Source organism: Suillus subaureus, assembly GCF_016647635.1.
Source record: "Suillus subaureus strain MN1 chromosome Unknown BJ212scaffold_4, whole genome shotgun sequence".
Classification (NCBI taxonomy): Eukaryota; Fungi; Basidiomycota; class Agaricomycetes; order Boletales; family Suillaceae; genus Suillus; species Suillus subaureus.
In genome coordinates, this window is record NW_024538560.1 from 1110932 (window position 1) to 1132645 (window position 21714).

Sequence of the window (21714 nt, forward strand, 5' to 3'; positions counted from 1 at the left end):
CAGTAAGTCTCTCCAGTAGTAGAATCGAGTGTGTTCCCCGTCGCAGTGTATGAAGAATGAATGGAGTCGCATAGACTCTTCTGAGCGTAAATATAATAGTATGAGGGGATGTAATGTAAAATAAAAACTGCAGTATCAAGGTAATCCTACAAGAGCCAACAAGAGGGACACCGAAAGGATGAAAAACAATCCAACATCAACAACTGATGAATCTGTAGCAAACGAAAGCAGTACAACATCATAAAACTACACACCAATATGAACAAAAACGATTCTCTGCTCGAGCGGCACTTTCGTCTTCACGGCTTGTATAGCATGATTAAGTGCCCGCGCCGCCTTCCTACAGTCCATGACATCACCATCCTCCGAATCCTCGAACATCTTCTCGTAGAAAGGCTCAACAATGTGTTTGGCGACAGCGTCATCGACCGCCCACAGCGTGCCAATAACGCTTTTAAAACCCGAAAACTGGAGACCAGCTGCGAGGTGGATGACTTCGTCGGGCGTCTCCTCATCGCCAGCAGCGGTATGACAGGCGGATAAGAACACGAACTCGGCGTGCGGAATGTCTTGCTCCATGATATCAAGCAGCGTCAGACGTTCATTTCTCATGGCGAAATGAGAATTGTAGGGCTGCTCATGGTCCTGCTTTCCATGGCAAGCAAGGTGCACCCAAGTGTTCTGTTGCAAAGCTTTTAGTGCACCTGCTCGCGTGGCGCGGTCGCCGGAGAGGGTGATGGGGTTGGCCGTTGCGGGGAAGAGCTCATGGACAAACTTGAGCTCGCTGTCGACAGCCGAGAGCTCTTTGCCTTGCCCTGTGCCCGGTTGACCTTGTCCGATCGCTACGAAGGACGGACTGATACGCTTCTTCATCATTTGTCTAGACCTGATCAGAGCCGATAGTGTTGGCGTATAAGAACAGATGTAAAGATCCTCCAGGCATGGCTCCTTCCCAGAGCGATCTTTCCTTGTTTGAAAGGGGTTAGCCGCATGGAGAGGAATAGTTGTGAAAACTGCAGTTGGACACAACCAGATTCGGGAGTAGCGCCGTAATTTAAGGACGTTCTTGAGTACATCGACAATGGGTAGCATGATCTTGTCCCATATTGTCCGCAAGAGTACTATTAGATCTGTCCTCGCCTCTGCTGGGGTCATCCGAGACGCATGTCGTATTGCCCTGGTGAAGCGATCCTTGAGATTATTGAGATCTGCGAGAGTGACAGAGAGCAAGGGAATATGATGGGGCTCCCCCGACGTTGGGACGATAATGGCGTTGCACAAATATTGACTGGCAATAAGGATGATGACTGGGCCATGACGTGCTGCCGCTTGCAAATCTTCGTACAACGGCGGGAGTAGGAACCGCGAAAAACCATCAACTTTACGGATTTCAGCAACTGCAGCTTTCCACTGCTCCATATGTTTCCTGTGCTGTGTTTCTGCCTGGTTAGCAGTAGCTCGATCCGGGTTGACTGTGGAACCTTGGGCGTCGGAAAGGTGTTTGCTGAGCTCCGAGAACGTGTGAGCTAGGTTGGGGTTCTTGGACTCGAGATCATCGAGTGGAGTCCTCAGTCGAGAGGCCAATGACCACTGTTGGCCACGACCCTGCTCCACAAGTTCGACTGCGTATCGTAGATTGCCATGGCGGATGGCACATGTGCATGAGGTTGCATCTACAGGTAGTGATCTGGCATAACGGAAAGCGGCAGCAGCTTCACGCCGTAAAGTTGTTGATCACCGTGTCGCCAAATGCGCATTCAAAAGCTCAAAAAATGTCGAGTAAGCCTCCAGTGCAGATCCATGATCATACTGCTCAGCCACAACAGCCCAGCTATATGACACACTGATGCGCTGCGGCAAGCCTTGAGTGGCATGTCCTGATGCCAGTCTGAAATTTTCCACTGCGAATGACAGATCGGCGACGTTGTGCCGCACTCGGTAACAAGACAAATAAGCCTGCTGTAGCCACGTGTAGCTGAAATGTCTGTCAGGGTGCAATGTAGGCAAAGCCTCCAAAGAGTCTTGGCAGAGTCGAATGGCCTCCTCGACATCTTCATTCTCTTGAATTTGCATGAAACGAGAGCAGAGCGCCGAGCTCAAATTCAAAAGATTTCTATGGCGCTCGGGATGATCATGCCGCCTTAACCGAAGCGATTCGCGAGAGAGACTGATGGCCTCGTCAAGATCCTCGGTGACATGCAAATTGTTATATCTGGCTGCGAGTGCGACGGCAAGGTTGTTAAGCGCGGTATCGTGATATAAATGCCCAGGTGGGCGCAGCGTCAACGCCTCGCGATGGAGGCTGATAGCGCGGTCGAAGATGATAACTCGGTAGGGGTTGGTAACTAGGTTGATATCGCCAGCATATTGATTTGAATAGGTAAGAAGGGCTCTTCCTAGGTTATCCAATGTGCAGTCACGAAATTCGTGCCCAACAGGGCGCAGGCTTAGCGCTTCTGCAAATAGAGAGATGGCCTCGTTGAGGTCATCGGATTTGCCTTGGAACTCGAAGCGAGACAGGAGTGGGGAGGCCAAGTTATCCAGGGAGGCATCACGGCTGGGATGTCCTTCGGGGCATTGAGAAACGACCTCACGACGAAGTCGAATGCTCTCGTCTATATCATCAATGCTGCCGCATTGCGCAAAATGTGTTCTGAGATCCAGCGAAAGTTTGTCGACTGCTCTCGGACGGCCTGTATGGCCCGGAGGATAGAACTCGAGCCCGATTCGCTGAAATTGGATGCTATCGCTGATCACAGTATCAACGCCATTTGCCATTACCGCAATGTAACGAAAACAGGTGCCCTCTGGACAGAGGGGCAGTAACTTGGAGGACAGTTGTATGGATTCATGGAGGTCGACAGCGGTGTCCTCCTTGAAGTAGCGCCGGATTAGCGCGTCGGCGAGATAACAGAGTGATATTATGTGATCGGGGTGGTCCTGCAGACGCAATGTAAGGGCTTCGCGGAATAGAGATATACTAGAATCGATATCTTGAAGATCCTTTTGAACGTAGCCCATAAGGCGGGCCGATGCGAGGTTGAAAAGAGCCGCTGCGCGGTCGGGATGGTCGACCGGACACTGGTCCAGAACCAATTGAAAATGCTCCACAGCATCGTGCAAGTGAGAGACCGTCTTGCCCGTCACGTAATCGGCAAGCCGTGCATGGCCCGCATCGGTGGCTCGAGCTATCTCGCAGTCTACAAGGGACTACACGTGACGTCAGCAAAAGCCAACAGAACAGACTTGGGTGTTACTCACGCCAAACAGTGCACCATCACGATCTTCGCAAGGATGTAGGACGGCGACCTTCAGCGTGAGAGAAGGGTGATCACCACAAACGGATGGGAAGGGCAATTCTACGAGATTTTAGTAGATGTGCATGAATGAGAAGTAGGGCACTCACCGAAAGGCTCATCTCCATGACCGAGTAACTCGTCCCACGCTGTTTCGAGTTTTCCAACGGCTTCTCCATTACCTAGCAATCGACCGAGCTCATATAATACTCTGATCTCCACCGATAATTCAGGTACCTCGCGTAATGGCCTAAAAACGGATGATCAGTCCTCAAATCCCATGTGAAAGTCACTATACACTTTACAAAATCACAATATCGCCCAACATTTCAGAATCATCAGATGATAGTACTCGTACGGCTGATTTCCAGCGCCTCTTCCAATTGCCATTGATAGTCACAAAAATGCCTGCGGGTAAGCGCCTGGAAGGGAGCGGAAGATCATTCACCCTGATGACTGTAGATTAGGCGCGAGGTTGAGGTACAAAACAAATACGAAGTTTATATAAAGCGACCCACGTTCAAGTCTGACATATTGGCCTTCCCAGCCACCGGGCATGATGGTGGAATGACGCATGATGACAGGGAGGATCCAGGATGGGCCGAGCAGTAGGCAGAATGAGGAGTAGAAGAAGGCGGGAGGTAGAGATATGGGGACTGTGGAGCGCTTTGGGGTGACGCCTCGGTGGTCATGCTACACGTGCATTTACAGCTGTTCGGCACGATAGACGCTGGTATGATTGCACCAAATGCTGAGGCCAACAGATGACCGACTAGCGACAACAGGAGAGCCTGTGCTAAAGAAGTGGTAAAATGTCAAGGCCAATCAAGTGGCACGCCCAGGTTAGAGGGGGTAAGCGGGAAATCTCAGAGCGTCCCACAAAACTAAGGTAAAATCAATGCCAAATATTTCCATGTCAAAGCAGTCAGCAGATATACACGAAGATTGTTGCAATGCTTTACAATATACTGTTCGCAGGTTCACTGATGATCGATGAGCGTTCTCACTGTTCCGGGTGCGTTTCGCCTGACAGTGTGTGAAGAACACTTCAAATACTCGAACAATGAATGAAGTTTCGAAAGACTATTCTAATAGTACACAATTACACGAGGAGATATCGATGCGGAGCAAGTATCAAGGCAATGTTACAACAAATACACCAACGAGACGAAATATCAACAACAATTCGTACCAGAGCCTAGCTTACTAGTGAAAGCCATGCAAGATAAAACTACACACCAATATGGACAAAAACCATCCTCTGCTCCAGCGGCACTTTCGTCTTCACGGCATGTGTAGCACGGTTGAGCGCCCAGGCTGCCTTCGTACAGTCCATGTCACCACCATCCTCCAAATCCTTGAACATGTTCTTGTAGAAAGCCTCCACAACATGCTTTGCGACAGCGTCATCGACCTCCCACAGCATGCCAACGACGCTCTTGAACCCTGAAAATTGGAGACCAGCTGCAAGGTGAATGACTTCGTCGGGCGTCTCCTCATCCCCGACAGCGGTGTGACAAGCGGATAAAAACGCGAACTCTGCGTGCGGAATGTCTTTCTCCATGATATCAAGCAGCGTCAGAGGTCCATCTTTCATGACGAAATGGGAATCGTAAGGCTGCGTAGGGTCCTGCTTCCCGTGACAGGCAAGGTGCACCCAGGTGTTCTCTTCCAAAGCTTCGAGTGCACCTGCTCGTGTCGCTGCGTCTCCAGAAATAGCAGTGCGGGTGGCCATCGCAGGAACGAGCTTTTGGACAAGCTCGAGCTCGCTGTCGACAGCCAAGAGCGCCTTGCCTTTCCCTGCACCCGGTTGACCTTGTCCGATTGTCGCGAAGGATGGAGCGACACGACTCTTCATCATCTGTCTAGATCTGACCAGAGCCGAAAGTGTCGGCGTGTAAGAGCAGATGTAAAGATCCTCCAGGCATGGCTCCTTAGAACCATCTGCCTTTGTTTGAAAGGGGTGAGCCGCGTGCAGAGGAATGGACGTGAAAGCTGCAGTTGGACACAGCCAGATTCGAGAGCGGAATTTTAATTTCAGGTCATGCTGGAGGACATTGACGATGGGTAGCATGATATTGTTCCATACTGTCCGCAAGAGGACTATCAGATCGTTACGCGGCACTTTTGGGCCCATGATAGATGCGTGTCGTATCGCCCTGGCGAAGCGATCTTTGAGATTATTTAGATCTGTAAGGGTAACAGACGGCAGGGGAACATGATGAGGCTCTCCTGATGTCGGGACGATAATGGCGCTGCATGAATATTGACTGGCGATGAAGATGATGACTGGGCCATGACGCGCCGCCGCTTGCAAATCATCATAAGACAGTGGGAGTAAGAATCGCGAGAACGCCCGAAGATTACGGATTTCAGCCACTGCAGTGTCCCATTGCCTTGTAAGTCGCCTGTACTTGGTTGCTGCCCGATCAGCAGCGACTCTGTCTGTGCTGGCTGCGGAACCCTGAGCGTCAGAAAGGCTCTTGCTCAGCTCTGAGAGCTCGCGAGCTAGCTCGGGACTCGTAGACTCGAGGTCTTCAAGCGGTGTTCTAAGTCGTGAGGCCAGCGACCACTGCTGGCCACGGCCCTGCTCCACGAGTTCGACTGCCTGTTGTAAATTCTCACGACGTATGGCACATGAGGCTGCATCTACCGGTAGTGATTGAGCACCGCGAAAAGCGGTTGCAGCCTCGCGTCGTGAGATGATCGACGATCGCGTCATTACATGGTTGTCGAAAAGCTCCAAGCATATTTGGTATGCCTCGAGGGCAGATTCATGTTGATAGACTTCTGCTTGGCGAGCCCAGTCAATAGCCTCCTTGATGCGGTCTGGAAATCCTTGAGTTGTGTGTCGTGATGCTAGTCTGAAGTTCTCCACAGTGAGTGACAAATCGGCAGACTTGCTTTGCACTCGGTAACGAGACAGATAGGCCTCCTGTAGCCATGTGTAGCCGTTAAATCTATCTGGGTGCAGTGAAGGTAGAGCCTCCAACGACTCTTGGCAGAGTCGAATGGCCTCCTCGATATCTTCATTCTTCTGAGTTTTCGTGAAACGAGAGCAAAGCACCGAGCTCAAATTGAACAAATTTCTGTGACGCTCTGGATGGTCAAGTCGCCTTGACCGAAGCGATTCGCGGTAAAGATCGATAGCCTCGTCGAGATCCTCGCTGACATCAAATTTGTTATATCTGGTTTTGAGCGTGATGGCGAGATTGTGAAGCGTGGTGTCATGATATGGATTCCCAGGTGAGCTCAATGTTACCGCCTCGCGACGGAGGCTGATGGCTCGGTTAATATCATTAACGTCACCCCATTCGTAAAAACGGGAGCGGAGGGCGCCTCCTAGGGTGTCCAATGATACACGACGACTGTCGTGCCCAGCAGGGCACATGCGCAGCGCTTCTTCATATACACAGATGGCTTCATCAAGGTCATGGGACCTGCCTTGGTGATCAAAGCGGAATCGGAGTGAATAGCCCAAGTTATTCAAATAGGCATCACGCTTGGAATGTTCCTCAGGACATAGAGAAACAGCTTCGCGACCAACTCGTATGCTCTCGTCTATGTCATCAATGCTGCCGCATTGTCGAAAGCGTAATTGGAAAGCACTTGAAAGCTCGTAGAGTGCGTCCGGACGGTGTTGATGACCCAGAGGACAGAGCCGGAGCACAATTCGTCTGAGGTGGATGCCTTCATCTGATGCGTTGGTTGGAAGATTGTTGCATGCGCGAATCACATAATCCACGCCATTTTCCCCTGCCGCGATGCTGCAAAGGTAGGTGCCCTCTGGACAAAGGGGCAGTAGCTTGCAGTACAGTTGGGCGGATTCATGGATATAGACGGCAGTGGCCTCCTTGATGTAGCGCCAGGTCAACGCTTCAGTGAGGTGATAGAGCGACAGCGGATGATCGGGGTGGCCCTGCGTACGCAATTCAAGGGCTTCCCGGAAGAGGGAAGTGACGGAGTCAATGTCTTGGAAATCCTTCCGAATGTAGCCTTTGAGGCGGGCCCACGCGAGGTTGGTGAGAGCCGCTGCACGGTCAGGATGGTCGACCGGACACTGGTCTAGAACCGACTGAAAATGCTCTACAGCATCGTTCAGGTAAGAGTCGCTCTCGCTTGAAACATATTCGACGAATCGGGCGTGGCCTGCATCCGTGTCTCGATCAATCTCGCAGTCTGCTGTGGACTGCAGTTGACGTTCCGTCAGCAAAAGCCAACGGCACAGGGACTGATGTCACTCACGTCAAGCAGTGTGTTGTCCTGATTGTCGCAAGATTGTACAACAGCGGCCTTTAGCGTGAGGGAAGGACAGTCGCCACGAACGAGTGGGAATGAGAGATCTACTAGATGTTAGTAGTCGTGCGTGAATGAGAGGCTAGTCACTCACTGAAAGGTTCATCTCCGTGATTGAGTAGCTCATCCCACGTCGTTTCGAGTTCTCCGATGAGTTCTCCATTTCCCAGCATTCGATCGAGCTCGAAAGATGCCCTGATATGCAACGATAGTTTAGGTGAACCGTCTAATAATCTACAAAAACAGAAGATCAGTCCTCGAGTCGCGTCTGAAAGTCTCCGTGGACTTCACAAGGTCATGATATCGCCCCATGCTACAGATTCGTCGGATGATAAGACTTTGATGGCTGATTTCCAGCGTCTCCTCGAGTCAACGTCGACGGAGACGTAAATGCTTGCGGGTACGCGCCCAGAGGGTATTCGAAGATTCTTTCCGCCGATGACTGTAGATAGATTATGAGGATCATGAAACAGATACGAAGGTGATATAGAGAGCGGCTAACCTTCGAGTTTGATAGATTGGCCTTCCAAGCTACTAGGCATGATGGAGCGATGAAGATCAAGGATGGGTTGAGCGGTGGGTAGAATGAACGTTAGAGGAAGATGGTGGGTAGGGATACGGGGATTGTAGATGAAGTTCAGGTGAAGGGAGTAGAGAATTCGAGGGTTCAGGTCATGCTGCACGTGTATTTCCATATTGTCGATGGCTATTCGGCACAATAGACGCTAGTATGGTTGCACTAAGCGCAAGGTCAAAAGCGTTAGCGGGAGAGCCTGTACTAGAGAAGTGGCATGCTAGGTTTAGAGGGGACATGTGAATCTCAGAGCGTCCTGCCATGTTGATCCAACCTTGCTACCGTACTGGCATACCGGGTGTGCTTGGCTTTTATCAGACATACTTGATACTCATTTAGCATGTACACCAAGGCGAAATGCAAAATCCAGTGTAATTGATAGTGCAAACAACACAAGTCGCTGAAAAGACGTGTACATGAGGAACCGAACGACTTTATACGAGTCCGAATGTTATGGACAGAGGATGGTCGAGCCACCTAGTGTTGTAGAAATAGAGGCAGCCTGGATTTACGAGGTCGGATGTAAGACGTACAGGGTACCTGGGACTTGCTTAAGCTCGGTCTTTGAGGTGAAGGTGGGGGGTAAATTTTGATGGAGGAATCGACCGTCGTCGAGAGACTCGGAGGGGTGTTCCCTGATCAGGCCATCTGCTATTCAATTGCGAAAAAGACTTCAGCCATAGGCACAAGTCCAATTTTATCTTACTAGTCATCTCCGAGATTGAGACAGACTCCACAAAATGGCCGCCGTTCGCACATTGAAAAGTCGAGCACCTTTGCTCAGATTTCGGCTGCCTTTGCATATTACATATCCAGCTTGTAACTGAAACTGGTTTTTGCATTAATGAGTTGCTGTGCCATGAAGTCGGAAGTCCGCCGTTTCCGATCGTGTGATTTTGAAGAAATAAGCACAGCCACCACCTGTTAGTTTGAGGCTGTTGGACTTGCAACGAGAAACGTTCAGTCCAGTCTGTGACTGTCTGCCCTCATCGTGTCCAACGGTGAACTTATCGTTTTTACCGTGGCCGAATGGCCAACCGCATTTCAATTCTGACCGCGAGCGAACCCAGGTCAGCACTGGACCGACAATCCAGCTTGGTTTCATCTTCAGCCGCATCATTCGTAACAGCGCCTTCGCCGACGACGACGATCTGCCCAGACATGGACCACACTCATACTCAAATTCATATAGTAGAAGTAACAAGGAATGCAGTTCACCTTCACCCGCCAAAACCATTGCCTAGCATTCCCCGTGAGGATACAATCGGTCCACCTCCACCTTCTCCTCCAGCCAGCGTAGACGAGTCACCTGACAATCTATCATCCTTATTCCCAGTCAGGCTCTCCAAGTCAGACCCACTCCCGAAGGGCATCGAGGCAGACATCGATGTAGAGTTGGATACAGCCACCATAAACAGTCGGCGCACACACGACCGCCTTCACCGTGCTTCCACAGAGACAAAATTTTCTGCCAGAGTCCCTAAAGTCTCCCAGACGAGCAGCTACGCACCAACTGCTAGCACATCCAAGACCCAGTATCCAGACGGTCTCCTCCACCCACCCCCTCGTCCTGTACGCCGCAACACGACAGGCTCCGCACGCCGTCCTCATCCACCTCCATCTCCATATGTCGCAACTGGAGAACTGGAGGATGACATCCAGATCCAAGCAGAGCAGATTCGCCGTGAAAGGAAGCGAAAGCAGGCTGCCGAAGTTGCCGCAGCAGCTGTCGTCGAAGTGGCTCAGAAAGAGGACGAGCTTCCCTTGGTAGGCAATTTAATAGGAGAGGACCATGCAAACTATGTCCTTATGTACAACATGCTCACGGGCATCAGGATAGCTGTGCGTCCCCAATCTCTCTATGTGCGCAGGCTCTGACTCCACCCAGGTCTCACGATGCCAGGCAAAGATAAAGCGACCCCTTACCGAACAGGATTTTACCGCAAGGCACAAATACTCTTTCGATATGTACGTATTCCCTATCCGTCCCATACTCCAAACTCATATCCCTTCAGCGTCGGGAACGAACTCACTCCCTCCGCGAGATACGACTTCAAATTCAAAGACTATGCCCCTTGGGTCTTCCGCGAACTCCGCGAAGACCACTTCTCTCTGGACCCTGCAGACTATCTCCTCTCCCTCACATCTAAATATATCCTCTCCGAGCTCACCTCTCCAGGCAAAAGCGGCTCTTTCTTCTACTTCTCCCGCGATTACCGCTTCATCATAAAGACCATCCGGCACGCGGAACACAAGTTCCTCCTTCGAGTTCTCCCGCAGTACTGGGAGCATGTCAAAGCGAACCCTCATACTTTACTGAGCCGGTTTTATGGACTTCATCGGGTAAAGCTTCCTAGGGGACAAAAGATTCATTTCGTGATCATGAACAATTTGTTCCCGCCTCACAAAGACATTCACGAATCTTACGATCTCAAAGGGAGCACTGTCGGGCGTATCGTACCACCTGCGAAACTGGAGCAGAATCCTCGTGCCGTGCAGAAGGATTTGAACTGGATCGATAGTAATAGGGTGCTGGAGCTTGGTCCGGAGAAGAGGGCCCTTTTAACGGAGCAGTTGAGGAGGGATAGTGAGATGTTGAGGGATCTTGGAGTTATGGATTATAGCTTACTCGTTGGGCTTCATTGGGGGAATAGGGGAAATAGGGAAAATGTGAGAGGGAGTACGTTGAGGGTATTTGAGGTTCGTCTACCGTTTCCTCTTGCGTTCATAAGCCTTACCCTTTCGTGTGCGCAGCCCTCAGTCCCACCCATCCGGCGCAAAAACCACGCAAACGAAAGACGGGCGGTCCCCTGAAGCGATAGCTATGCGCCGAATCATGCGCGCATCTGATCCGCACCAGTTAGGAACGGCACTTGATCTCCCGGATTCGCCTTCTCCGTCAATGCAAACCGTTGCGCCGTCTACGCCAGTCCACTCCCAGCGCACGCGACCACGTTCTGGTTCGAAGGGTACGAGCAACACAAATTCGGTTGTGAGCGGGAATGGGATTATGCAACAGGCCCACCCGACATTCCAAACCCCACCACATCCATCTCATCCTCTCCACCAATCTCAGCCTCCTCAGCCTCAGCCTCCCCACCCGCACCACCATCCTCCTTCCTACACACCCTCGCAGCAACCCCACCCCACTCAAGACCGCGATCACTTTCTGTTCTATCAAGATGAAGGAGGCCTTCAAGCGACCGATGAAAGCAATGAGGAGATGGATGTCATTTATTATTTGGGAATTATTGATATTTTGACTCCATATGGAGGGTTAAAGAAGTGTGAGCATTTTTGGAAGGGGTTGAGCGCTGATCGGGTGAGTTGCGTTTTTTTTAGCCATTTCATTCCTTCCTTCGTTCTTAAAACTAACGCTAACTCACCTTTCAACAGCACAAAATTAGCCCCGTCCCGCCTTCCGAATACGCGGACCGATTCTTTGGGTTCATGAAAGCTATTATGCGTGGAGGAGAGGGTGGGGCGCGATTCAAGGCTGAGTAATGTCCTTCGTGTGTATGGCGTTTTGTGGTGTGTGGTGGGCGATGACTGATGTTTGCCCGTAGGCAACAGCTGAAACACGCATTAGTAATGAATATGCCGCCTCGTGGTCATGGACTCGGCGAGATTGACGACACCACGTTACGTCAATTTATCATCGCATCACGCATCACGCATGATCCTTCAAACTCGTTTTCCTACCTCTGCTGTTGCTTCATCTGGGGAATCCGTGGACATTTGCGATGCATTGGAAATTGTACTGTTTCTGATCCTGTTTCTTTCTCTCTCCCTTTTTGCTCGGCACAGTTTTGCTATTTTGTTTCGACACCACCCACAATCCCTCATGTTCCCTTGCTCATGCTCTTTTTATTTTCTGCATGCTTTCCTTCATCCCACGACCGTTGCATCTCCCATCCACTACATATTCTATTTTAAAAAATTTGCATGTTAATTTCTTGTCCATTTTTCTTATTCCTTCATTCTTTTCCTGCTTGTTCGTGCATTATTTCCTCTTCCTTGTTGATGCGACTTTAACTTTAATATCGCCACGTGCTTAATCTAGTGCTCTGTCTCTATCCTTCCTCTGCTGCGTATGATTTGTTTTCGCTTGGAGGATGAGAGAGGGCACGTCGTACCTTTACTATCACTGCACGGGTACGATCCTTGAGCACATCATTGCACGCTCCTTTGCGCATCTCAACGTTTACGCTCGTTTCTCATCCTCAGCGCTTTCTTTCGTACACACATACACTCTCGTTCGGACACGCATTCACTCGTTCATACATGTTTTGTCTCATCCTCGTACATACTCACACTCGCTCGTTTCAATTTTTTTTCTTGCCTCTTGGACTATGCAGCTTGCTTGGGATAGATAGCATTATTTATGATGAGTCTAGGTATAATTTATCATGGTATGCATATGGCGTTGTTTGGCTTTGGGACGTCCGTCTTGAGTGGGGTATATGAGGGTCTATTCAAACGTGTTTATTGCAAAGGGGTTTGGCGTCGAGGAGGTTTGCGATCGAATATACCGCATGTATAAGGCCTGGCTAGCTGTGCAACGGACTTCGTTTCGGCGCGATGCCCGTGTACGGTCCCCCGGACTTTTCATACAATATACAAAACGCGGACGATCATCGATTCACAAGTACACATATTTATTCCACTTGGCAACTTTGTTGTACAACACTACCTGAGTAGCAGTATGCACAGCGCACACCATGATCCAACTACTTCTAGTCATCGCCGATATTGTAAACCTGTCCAGGTTTCACAAGGAGAATCTCCACCTTTGGGGAGACCGACGTCCTCGACAGGAAGGCCACTTGCTCAGGCCTCGCTTCCACAAATCGGTCATTCCTGGCTCGATATCATAGAACAAAGTACTCCCCCCCTCACCGTCAATGGTGATGCGGACAGATATCGTGTATAGGGTGCCGTTGTAAATGCCAATCTGGGTCTCCGTGGCTGCCGTATATTCAGAATTATTATTAGGAACTGGCTGTAAACCTCTGAACGCACCTTTGACAGACATTGTATGTAGTAGTAAAAAGATTTGAAACAAGTGTTCGATGCAGCAGTAAAGATCCCTGGGGAATGAATCAAAAATGGGGACGAATGAAGCCAGGGCTTGGACTCACTCAGAGTAATCGAAGGAGTGATGGGGAGCTACCTTCAAGGCTTGTCGCGTATTTATACGCATGAACCTGAATGAATTCTTTCGGAGCTCACATTCAAAGCTCACATTGCCCGAGTTAAGTCATTGCCCAATGGGTTGCGGTTCAGATGATGATCAGAATCCGACGGAGCAACTGACCTTGGCAAAAGAGGGGTTCGGATGTGAAGCGAATAGCACTGACAGGCAACTCGTCATCATTCTTGCTATCATCGTGATTTATGTATGTAACATACCTTTGGAGTAAATCATGATGCGGACCATCAAGAGTTCCCGGCGCGAAGTCTGGCAGTTGTGAGTTGGATCCGAACATGCTGAATGGAAGCCTACAGGGATTACGTCTCGAGCCATGCTCACAGCCTGAGTGGCACTCTCGAGGGTGCTGGATAGTGTTACGAGCACATTTCGGGATTGAAATAAAGGGACTACGATGAGTCAACTACATCTGCTCGTCGATAAAGTTGCGATTGACCCCGGAAGTGATAGTATCATGATCACTGATCCAACGACTACTTAGGTAACTGCCAGGATCGTGATGGTACTCAACTTGAACCGAGATGGCGACATTGTGTGGTGATCAGTCGATCAACCAGGTAATGTGACTTACGTTTAAAGTTTGAGCTGTTCCTGCAATACCTTTGTACCATGGGGAGCTAAGAGGTCCGGGGAGAACTTGAATGCCAAATGCAAACTCAGCCGGAATTGGGTTTCTAAGCCATCCGAGGTACGAGGGTGGGAGTCTGCGCTTAGTTAAGCGAGGTGGCGAAGCGCTCCTCGTCTTTCACTACAAGAACTTCACAATCAGCAAATATGGTGAAGATCAGTGTTCTGAGTTCTCTCTGTTTCTTTTGCATATTTTCTTTTATGACGTGATCGCCAGTTATCCGCCTTCACCACTCATCAGTGGCACCATCAAGGATCGTATCTGCCATCAGGTCCTAGGACTAGAGTCAGAGAACTCAACCCAGCGAAGCGACCTACTACTGCTGAACTTACTATGAACGTGTCCCGCGGCGGTTTCGTCATTCTTCCGCGAACCAAACAAGTAGACTGAGGTATGGGCACGAATCAGCGTATTGATTCATAGTAATAGGCCGTGATGGTGGCTCTATCCGATGCAATAGCTCCTTGCTTTGGCATGTAAAAATAGTGGTCGCATGGCGGTGCAGACCGAAATGAAGTGTGAATTCGTCAGATTTGAAGAGAGAACCAGCATACTGGACACCTCAGATCTGAGTACTACTAGTAACGTGTATATTGTGGTTTGCGTTCTTGGAAAGCAGACGGCCGCGACTTGAAAGAAGATAAAGTCCTTATATTTCAACCCCGAAATGTGCTCGTAACACTGTCCAGCACCCTCGGACCTGTGCGAGCGCCACCGTATGCGGGCAACGCTCGAGAAGTAATCCCCGTCAGGCTTCCATTCAGCATGTTCGGATCTGACTCAACTGTCAGACTTCGCGCCGGGAACTCTTGATAGGCCGCATGATGATTTACTCCAAAGGTGTGTTACATACATAAATCACGATGATGATGACAAGTTGCTTGTCAGTGCTATTCGTTTCACATCCGAACCCCTCTTTTGCCAAGGTCAGCTGCTTCGTCGGATTCTGATCATCATCTGAACCGTAATGTTACTGAGAAGATCGTGCAAAACCAATCAGGCAATGACTTAACTCGGGCAATATGTGAGCCTTGAATGTGAGCTCCGAAAGAATTCATTCAGGTTCATGCGTATAAATACGCGACCGAGTCTTGAAGGTAGCTCCCCATCGCTCCTTCGATTACTCTAAGTGAGTCCAAGGCCTGGTGTCATTCGTCCTCCTTTCTGATTCATTCCCCAGGATCTTTACCGCTGCATCAAACACTTGTTTTAAATCTCTTTACTACTACACATAATGTCTGTCAAAGGTGCGTTCAGAGGTTTACAACAGTTCCTATAATATTCTGAATATATCGGCGGCCACAGAGACCGTGATTAGGATTGAAAACAGCTCCCAATACACGATATCTGTCCGCATCACCGCTGACGGTGAGAAGGGGAGTACTTTGTTCTATGATATCGAGTCAGGAAAGTCCGAATCGTGGAAGCGAGGCCTGAAGCAAGTGGCCTTCGTGTTGAGGACACCGCTCTCCCCAAGCTGAGGACTTTCATTGTGAACCCTGGAGAGGTTCACAATATCGGCGATGACGACTAGAAGCAGTTGGATCATGATGTGCGCTGTGTATACTACTAGTACTGCAGTGTAACAGACGTCTTGTTGTACAACAAAGTTGCAAGGTGGAATCGTTCTCAGTTAGCCTCATCTGACGTGACCTGCAAAGCTGCAAGAGAAACTGAAGGCAACTCCAGCCGACCTACCTCTGCCCAAGCAGAATAGAAAAATTACCCCTCCCTCACCTCCAAGGGTAATCGTCGACCGGAATTGACAAGTTCAGTACTACCGTGTAGAATTTCTCGGAGAAGCTAGTAGGATTTGCTTCGATTGTCGCCAAGTTGTACACACTAACCCTTCATGTTTCAATCAGGGACGATTCACGCGTGTCATGATGAGGTGGCAGACGGTCATCACAGTACTATGCTGCGCAACACTTACTTGCAAGGTTGTTACCAAGTCGTCTCTGAAGAGTCACCGGACGGTCAGAATATAATATTGGAGTTCTTCGGCGAGAGCTACGAGCCCCGTAGACTCGGGTTTGCTACTTTTCAGCTTGGTTCACTTAGCACTGTCGTGATATGAGATGTATGAGCCAATGCTCAGTTGTTTGAATAACGACGTCTACATATAGACAGCCCCTGAGCACTCCTCAGCTATAGGTCGTGGAATAGTGGTACCGACCAGCACACGCAAACAACTTTCAGTACTGGCTCTCGATGTCTGACCCGCCAACGTGAAGTATTGTATTGTAATGCATATGTTCCATTCTCTACACTCACCACAACGTCCGAAGGCGAACGAATTGGCCGATACTCGTACAAAATAGACAGAAACAAAGTACGGTTCCAAGAATGCGCAATTACCGTCTTCCAAGCCCACTCAGGTCCCATGCAACCATCGACTGCATGAAATCAAATCTGCCCAATATCCTCAGCACCAGATCGCGCGCAGAGGCCCGACTAAACGGCATCCACCAAGCATATGTATTGTACGTCAGGCTTGCGAATTTCAAAAGATTCTTTGTGAAGCCGATAATTTCCAACGCTCGAGCGTGACGCGCTTCCGCAAATTCCTGCAAAATAGTATCACCCACATCGGGGTTTTCTGCAGATGCTTGAATATGCTTTGTGACAACCTCTGAAAGGAATATTGCATCCCTGATAGACAGGTTCATGCCCTGGCCGCCCGCGGGTGAATGAATATGGGCTGCGTCACCCACTAGGAAAATTGCGGCGCCAAGACGCGTGAAGGTGCGGTCAGCGATGGCTGAATGGGTTCTGAAACGTGTCGACCAGATCAGCTGATCGATCTTGACAGGCGTCGGATTAAGGGATAGAACTGATGTTATACACGCTGGACCATACGTGTCGATCAAGTCCTGGATGTACTCCTTCGGCGGTGCGCGAGGCGGCTCTCCATTCTTGAGTGGTACAGCACAATCTATACGAAATATGGGCTTTGAAATGGGTTTTCCATCTCGCGTCAGCTCGTCGTTGAAGCGGCTGCCGAGTGGTGTGAGCACAAATAAATTGCCTGTGGAAGCTGTGCCATTGAGGTGACCCTCGATGGTTAGCGGGCCAACAGGTTCGGGCTCGAATGTGACATCCGCAGAGACCATTTGAGCCAATAGGTGATTGCTTGGGTTTGGGCCTTCTGGGTCAGAGAACCCTATTCCAGAAACGGTACGAATCTAAAGGTGCTCGTTAGACATTCCACAAAGCTAAGCTAGCAGGCACCGAGAACTCACAGTCGAGCGAGCGCCATCTGCGCCAATGATATATCTAGCTTTGATGACTTGACCATCTTCAAAGGAGACGTCGGTGATGTGAGGATCCTGCTCGTTCTGTTTCATTCCAATCACCCTATGTGGACGCTGAACTTGAACACCGAAGCTTTGCAGTTTCTGTACAAGCACAAGCTCGGTCACATTTTGAGGGACGAAGAGTGCGTAGGGGTAGGCAGAATGTTTCTTGAGAGGGTCGAATTTGGCCTCAAAAATCTGCGAATCACGGGATGTAATTCTGATGCTCTTCCCCTTGATAGCTCGAGATAGTAATACATCTACTGCATTGATGCTGGCTAAAGCCTATGATCATAAAGTCATTAGGGGGCCTTGATATGAACGCCCAGTGGCAGCGTACCTCGACGGTCGCAGAGTGTATAGTAATGGCACGTGATACGTTCTGTCCTTCGACTATGGCGTCGACGATGACGAAGTCACGACACCCGTGGTGGATGAGAGAAAGAGCAGCAGCGAGACCAGAGGGGCCTGCGCCAACAATAAGCACAGTAGAATTGTCAGGTAACGACATTGTCTCAAGGAGTAAGAATGATAGAGTGACAGTGACGATGCGATGGCTCATGCACCTGGTATTTAAGGCTACCAATACTATGATTCAGGTTACAATGATTCGTTACGAATGATGGTTTACTATCTGGCGCACCTGGTCCACTGCCGAACAGGCATGCTACTCAATGACAGTTCATTTGCTTTTCAAACAATAAGCGATGGGAAATAAACTGTCAGCGTTATTGAGTTGGCAGTTCATTTCATACGTGAAGTTGACGGCAGTAAACTGAGTCCGATTGTGTGCCGAGCCGCCAAAGTTCAAAGATATCAGATTACAAGCAGAGACATACCGGGTGGATAGAAAGTAGGATCCTCGCTGATGAGGACATCCAAATACCAAAAAGTCCTGCAGTCTCATGATAGCACAGTGTTACTTGTAAGCGGGAACTTTTAAGTATACGAGAAAAGTAACTTATCGGAGTCAGCCTTTGAATGTCTTGTCTGATGAGACGTTGATAAGGGTGTCAAAGAGATCCTCGGACTTTTGTTTGTCATATGCTCCTCGTCTACCACTGCGTCTGTCCCGTCGGCGGCGGTCTAAGGCCACTAATGAGGGATGAGTTGATCCCCAGAGTCTTCTGCCTTGGCGAGAAGCACAACTGGGATAGTTTCCAAGAGGTTCGTTGTGGATATCACGCGTCATGATGAGTCATCTTCCAGTTGCTCGTGTTTCACTCTCCGCGACAGGATCAGCAACCTTACTTGACAGTTCATCCCAGTTTATTTATTTCGTCTTGTACGCCCAAAAAAATAAATCGGGGGAATAAGGCCCCGCTCGGCAACTGAGTCTGGTTACATGTTTTTCGCAGGTTACACGCCAAAATCTTCCAAGCAGACGTTCTCATCAAAACGTCAGTTTTAATCTGACCAGCGCGTGTGCTCGACAAAAAAGTTTGACTTTGATGGTTTAGATTATGTATTTGCTTGTACTCGCAACCTCTGTTCAAGTTACGAACTTGTCCCTCTCTTTCTGATGTCACCTACCAAAGAAAACACTGATCCCCTTGCTGAGTCCCCTGCTGTGACTGACAAAGTCCCGAAGACCAAATTATAAGTGCCGAGTGCAAGCACGAAGTTCGAAATGGTGCCAGGTAAGCCAGTTACAGCAAGGTATATGCCGGAACGCCACCCCCTAGAATCAAACGCTTGTTTCTCGACAATCACTGCTCCAAATGCTATAATTTTTTAAATCACCCGAGGCTCCCACGTTGTCAAGCCTGTTCTATCTTGTGATAGGATCTGATGCATGTTAATGTTCTGTGATTATAATACATAGACTCCGACTCTATGATGCCTATTTAGTCATCTTCATCTTGTTTACCTCAGTGTTGTTCAATCACTCGCCGAGGTATGTTAGTATCTTGCAGTTTATAGTACTCACATGTACTGACTCGTACCTACACTCTGTTCTAAGTTCTGTGATATTAGCGTTTGTTCAATCACCCGCCGAGACTCTATTCTAACTTCATACAGGTTATGTATGGGTCCTGGTTAGTAAAGCCCAGTAATATACGAAAATAGATTGATCTTGCGTCCGAGTCAATCAGAACTTCCAGCGCTCACGATGATTATCTAGGACAGGTTTAGCGACGCTTAGCATGCGTTTGGCACCCTTACGACTTGTGGAGACGAGAAAATAGCGAGGCTGGATTAGTGTAGGTACAGAATCCATATATACAGATGCCGCATATCATGTGAATCCTGATGTGTTAGACTAGACTCGTTTCTAGGTCTAAACAGACACCGCATAGATAAGTTGTGCGGACGTGGGTTTATTGTCCTCGGACCTAAACTGACAGCAGAACCACATCGGAATTCTCAGAATTAACCTCTGGTTGGTTACATATAATATATTGAATATTCGAGGTAAAGAGTTTGAATTAGAACCACACACGCGCTGACTCAAGCTAGCCTAGGATTTGCTATCCAATACGTCCCCCCATAATCCATCCTCCTCCCACCATCCACTCCTGCTCCTCCGAGTCATTCGCTCTCGTTGCCCCTCCACTCCGGGCTATATGTATGTCAGAATTTTCATACCGTTGGTGCTGGTTGCGCTGTATAAATTGACAAGTACACCTATTGATTCCACCTTGCAACTATCGTTGTACAACAAGACGTATATCACAATACAGTACTAGCAGCGTGCACAGTGCACACTATGCTTCTAAGTATTGATGTTGTAACTCTCTCCAGGCTTCACAACCAAAGTCTTCGCCTCGCTACCAGATGGATGGGCCGAGTTCTTCAACGCGAAGGCCACCTGCCACTTGTCTCGGTTCCATATTTCGTGGCCCCTCATTGGTGACGCGGGCAGAGATCGTGGATGAGGTCTTGTTGAAAATGATAATATCCCCCATGGCTGCCGGGGTGCCCAGTATGATTATTAGGGACTGGCTATAAACATCTTGGACAGACGTTGCGTATAATATTAGAGATTTGAAACAAGTGTTCAACGCAGTGATAAAGATCCCTAGGGAATGAATCAGAAACTTGAAGAAGGACGAATGAAATTAGGCCTTGAACTCACTCAGAGTAATCAAAGGAGCGATGGGGAGCTACCTTCAAGACTCGTCGCGTATTCATACGCATGAACATCAATGAATTCTTTCGGGGCTTACATTCAAAGCTCACATATTCCCCAAGTTATTGCCAGGTAGGTTTTGCACGATCTCCTTAAGGCTATGGTTTAGATGCAGAATTCGACGAAGCAGCTGACCTTGGCAAAAGAGGGTGGTTCGGATGTGAAATAAGTAGCACTGACAAGCGATTCGTCGCATTATTCTTGCTATCATTGTGGTGTGTGTATGCAACACACCCTTGGAGTAAATCATCATGCGGCCCATCAAGGGTTCCTAGTGCGAAGTCTGGCAGCTGCCAGTCGGATCTGAACATGCTGAATCCGCAGTCACTGCACTCGCACAGGTTCGAGGGTGCTGGACAGTGTTACGAGCGCATTTCGGGGTTGAAATACAAGGACCATAGTGTTGTATTTCCAGCCATGAATCAACTGCATCTCACTCGTTGATGAAGTTGCGACTGACCCAGATGCAGTGTGCACTGGTATCACTGATCCAACAACCACGTAAGTAACTGCCAGGATAGTACTCAACTTGGATCAAGATGGCGACATTGTGTGACGTAAGGTGATCGGTGGATGGTACCATGACTTACGTTGAAAGTTTGAGCTGTTCCTGAAAGAACCTTTGTGCCATGGGGAGCGAAGAGGTCCTCAGGTTCAGGGCAAACTTGAATGCTGAACACCCACTCCGACACGTAATAGCCAGAATTGATGTAATTCAATACAAGGGTTCATTACTGGCAGAGGCAGCTGAGCCGCATCTCCAACTTGGAAGCCCTGTAAATTATGATTCGCCATCAAAGTATAAAAGATACATCCCATACCAAAAGACGAATATTAATATCACGACAGCTTTGTCTGGGCAGTATTGTAAGATCTGACTCAGTAACTGCTGCCGCAGTTGAGAGGCTGAACCATGGCTTGAATACAGTTGTCGCAGCAGACAACGCTTTTGCATATGCTCGGCATTCGCATGTCACTGGTGGACTTCACACAGTATGCCTGACAAGTCTCTATAATTAGGAAAAGCCATCAACAAGTGAATATGGTTGCAGTCACAGAGGTGAACCAATCACCTCGCCAAAAATCAAGTCACTGGAGGCCTAGAGAATAAACCAGTACCAATTTTGAGCACAGATTAATATCTGTCATGACTCGTGAATTGCAAGGCGCCCAAGTATTCATTTCCAACCAAATTATAACGTGATACACCTGCAGAAATACTAGTTTACGTGCCGGCTGTATAGGTACATACCAAGAGACCCCGAATGTGTAGTCTGGA

The 21714-nt window shown here is 49.0% G+C and overlaps 5 protein-coding genes across 5 annotated transcripts; 1 reads left to right on the forward strand and 4 right to left on the reverse strand.

Moving 5' to 3' along the window:
- Window positions 1–10: 10 nt before the first annotated feature.
- BJ212DRAFT_698819 (CHAT domain-containing protein) lies at window positions 11–1577 on the reverse strand. The gene has a single exon (XM_041343849.1). The coding sequence runs from the start codon at window positions 1417–1419 to the stop codon at window positions 247–249; it is 1173 nt and encodes a 390-aa protein (XP_041197763.1). The 5' UTR covers window positions 1420–1577; the 3' UTR covers window positions 11–246.
- Window positions 1577–3916, reverse strand: BJ212DRAFT_698844 (uncharacterized protein). The gene is made up of 5 exons (XM_041343850.1): window positions 3815–3916; window positions 3602–3745; window positions 3407–3546; window positions 3262–3359; window positions 1577–3210 (listed from the first exon to the last, which is right to left on the reverse strand). Exons 2-5 carry the CDS (start codon window positions 3622–3624, stop codon window positions 1735–1737), a joined length of 1737 nt encoding a protein of 578 aa, XP_041197764.1. The 5' UTR covers window positions 3625–3745; window positions 3815–3916; the 3' UTR covers window positions 1577–1734.
- Window positions 3917–4349: 433 nt separating this feature from the next.
- On the reverse strand, window positions 4350–7879 carry BJ212DRAFT_698861 (CHAT domain-containing protein). The gene is made up of 3 exons (XM_041343851.1): window positions 7687–7879; window positions 7542–7639; window positions 4350–7485 (listed from the first exon to the last, which is right to left on the reverse strand). Exons 1-3 carry the CDS (start codon window positions 7763–7765, stop codon window positions 4528–4530), a joined length of 3135 nt encoding a protein of 1044 aa, XP_041197765.1. The 5' UTR covers window positions 7766–7879; the 3' UTR covers window positions 4350–4527.
- A 1448-nt stretch (window positions 7880–9327) lies between these two features.
- Window positions 9328–11670, forward strand: BJ212DRAFT_1296273 (uncharacterized protein; the record flags this gene model as incomplete). The annotated part of the gene is made up of 5 exons (XM_041332415.1): window positions 9328–10008; window positions 10055–10134; window positions 10182–10846; window positions 10899–11488; window positions 11563–11670. 5 exons carry the CDS (start codon window positions 9328–9330, stop codon window positions 11668–11670), a joined length of 2124 nt encoding a protein of 707 aa, XP_041197766.1.
- Window positions 11671–16360: 4690 nt separating this feature from the next.
- Window positions 16361–17813, reverse strand: BJ212DRAFT_1262540 (FAD/NAD(P)-binding domain-containing protein; the record flags this gene model as incomplete). Its single annotated transcript, XM_041330275.1, has 3 exons — window positions 16361–17191; window positions 17249–17587; window positions 17643–17813. The coding sequence occupies 3 exons, from the start codon at window positions 17811–17813 to the stop codon at window positions 16361–16363; spliced, it is 1341 nt and encodes a 446-aa protein (XP_041197767.1).
- Window positions 17814–21714: the final 3901 nt, after the last annotated feature.

Bases quoted from the DNA above. Each gene is read 5' to 3' on its own strand.
- BJ212DRAFT_698861 (XM_041343851.1), bottom strand. From the start codon at position 7,765: ATGCTGGGAAATGGAGAACTCATCGGAGAACTCGAAACGACGTGGGAT. The intron at 7,640-7,686 runs GTGAGTGACTAG...AACATCTAGTAG, and splicing joins TCACGGAGATGAACCTTTCA to ATCTCTCATTCCCACTCGTT. The intron at 7,486-7,541 runs GTGAGTGACATC...CGTCAACTGCAG, and splicing joins AGGACAACACACTGCTTGAC to TCCACAGCAGACTGCGAGAT.
- BJ212DRAFT_698819 (XM_041343849.1), bottom strand. From the start codon at position 1,419: ATGGAGCAGTGGAAAGCTGCAGTTGCTGAAATCCGTAAAGTTGATGGT.
- BJ212DRAFT_698844 (XM_041343850.1), bottom strand. From the start codon at position 3,624: ATGTTGGGCGATATTGTGATTTT. The intron at 3,547-3,601 runs GTAAAGTGTATA...ATCCGTTTTTAG, and splicing joins TTGGGCGATATTGTGATTTT to GCCATTACGCGAGGTACCTG. The intron at 3,360-3,406 runs GTGAGTGCCCTA...AAAATCTCGTAG, and splicing joins TCATGGAGATGAGCCTTTCG to AATTGCCCTTCCCATCCGTT.